General features: G+C 44.4%; 1 protein-coding gene across 1 annotated transcript in view; it reads right to left on the minus strand.

Moving 5' to 3' along the window:
* dcbld1 (discoidin, CUB and LCCL domain containing 1) overlaps positions 1–1,490 on the minus strand; it is a 58,198-nt gene extending 56,708 nt beyond the window's left edge. Inside the window, exon 1 of the mRNA XM_063223215.1 lies at positions 1,272–1,490. Coding sequence (XP_063079285.1) covers positions 1,272–1,350 — 79 coding nt within the window. The 5' untranslated portion in view covers positions 1,351–1,490. The remainder of the gene's footprint in view (positions 1–1,271) is intronic.
* Between the last annotated feature and the right edge of the window lie 221 nt (positions 1,491–1,711).

Here is a 1,711-nt window from a genome sequence, read left to right on the forward strand (position 1 = left end):
GCTCCAGTGGAGCATTGTTTTGTTAGAAGAAGAAAAAACTGAGCCCTGTCGGCGCTTTGAGACAATGCCACAAACAAGCACAATGGGAGCGCGAGCTCTGCCCATTGTTATTCATCGCTTTTCGCGGCCAAAGGATTAGCAAATCTCTCTCTCTCTCTCTCTCTCTCTCTCTCTCTCATATATCAGGGCATGCTTTCTGCAGCCTGCCCCTCACGCGTTAGTGCAAGTGTGCCACTGCCATGAGTTTTAACTGGAGTTACTTGCTTCAGCAGAAGCCTCTCTTTCCCCGTGTTTTGCCAACTGTGCACATTTCTTTGGAGCTGCAGAGGACACCTGATAGATCTTGCGTGAACATGAAGCCCGCCGTTCGTTGGCCATAGATTTGTGTAGTCTTGAATAGGCTACTGGCTACTACAGTTATTCACAAACAAGATGACAAGTCCAAATAGATTGCAACATATCGGTGTCTGTTTACATACGACAGTCTATGACTGTACTTCAACACCTACCAGCTTACACCCACAACGTTGTTTGCCCAGTGTGTCTCAAGGAATCAGTGTAGGCTATGCACAGTTGCTTGTGCTTTGCCACACAATACTTTCTGCGTAATATGCTACAAACCCAAATAAACAAGACTCGAAAAAGAAATTTCAATCACTTTTTCCATTTTAAAAATTCTAGATCAAAACCTTCTCCCTCTAAATGTCAACTGGAAATGAGTGCTCTCGCGTGAGCTGAGTAGTAGTTCTAATCCAAGCAATGCTTGTTGAAACCGATACACCGGGAACTTGTCACCAAGAACATCAACACGGAATATATCTGTATTCATATCACTTTCCAGGGTGTCTGTCTGCGCTACTAACGACAATGATAACTGCCATCACAAACTTCTGTGGTGAAGGCTACAGCAAGCTCCTTGATTTGTAACACAGGCGCGTGCCACGATGAAACATTGTAACTGTAGGCTACGCGCCAGGAAAACCTGGAGAATTCGGTGTTGGTACAAGTGCTACTGGATAGAAATAATTAAGTCATGTGAGGTCCTCATGTAATTCCAAAATACTACACAGTAATTAATTAATGCAGCACAAACATACTCGTATGAGGCAACATTCTGTTTGTGGCCGAGTTAGAAAGGTTATGGAAGACAAGTGTAGTGTCGTCAGTTGTTTCCCATTTAAAAGAACATTGCGTTGAGAAACGTGCAACTTCTTCTGACGGTCTTACAATGCTAGCTTGTTGTGCTAACTAGCTTGAATAGCCTAACTTACCCGATTTCTCGCCGTATACAATCCTGGAAAGTGCTGAATAAATCAGGATGGTCCCATAAAGTTTGACGTTTCCGTACATCTCAGCTTTAAGCCGCGGCGAACAGCGATTTGCAAGCACATTCGCTCGGTTTCATCGGGATCTTCTTCCCCTGCGTCGCTGGCTTTTGCTGTGATTGAGTCGAAAAGCGCACTAGAACGACCACTGCTCTCATGTTTTATTCCTTGAATGAACTCTTCCGCCTTTTTCACCACACAGGCGGCACCCAGCGGTCACTAAACCAGTTCAACAGCTCTTGGTGTCAAACTAGTCCAGATTCTGGCAAACCAATCATTCAAGAAGATCTGCTGCCTTGCCCTTCTGTGAGTTTCTGAATAGACCACGTTAGACTCAATTAATTTGTCAAGAAGGCCTGTACCAAAAAAGTAGGGCCTAAATATGG

Source organism: Engraulis encrasicolus, chromosome 18 (genome assembly GCF_034702125.1).
Source record: "Engraulis encrasicolus isolate BLACKSEA-1 chromosome 18, IST_EnEncr_1.0, whole genome shotgun sequence".
Lineage (NCBI taxonomy): Eukaryota > Metazoa > Chordata > Actinopteri > Clupeiformes > Engraulidae > Engraulis > Engraulis encrasicolus.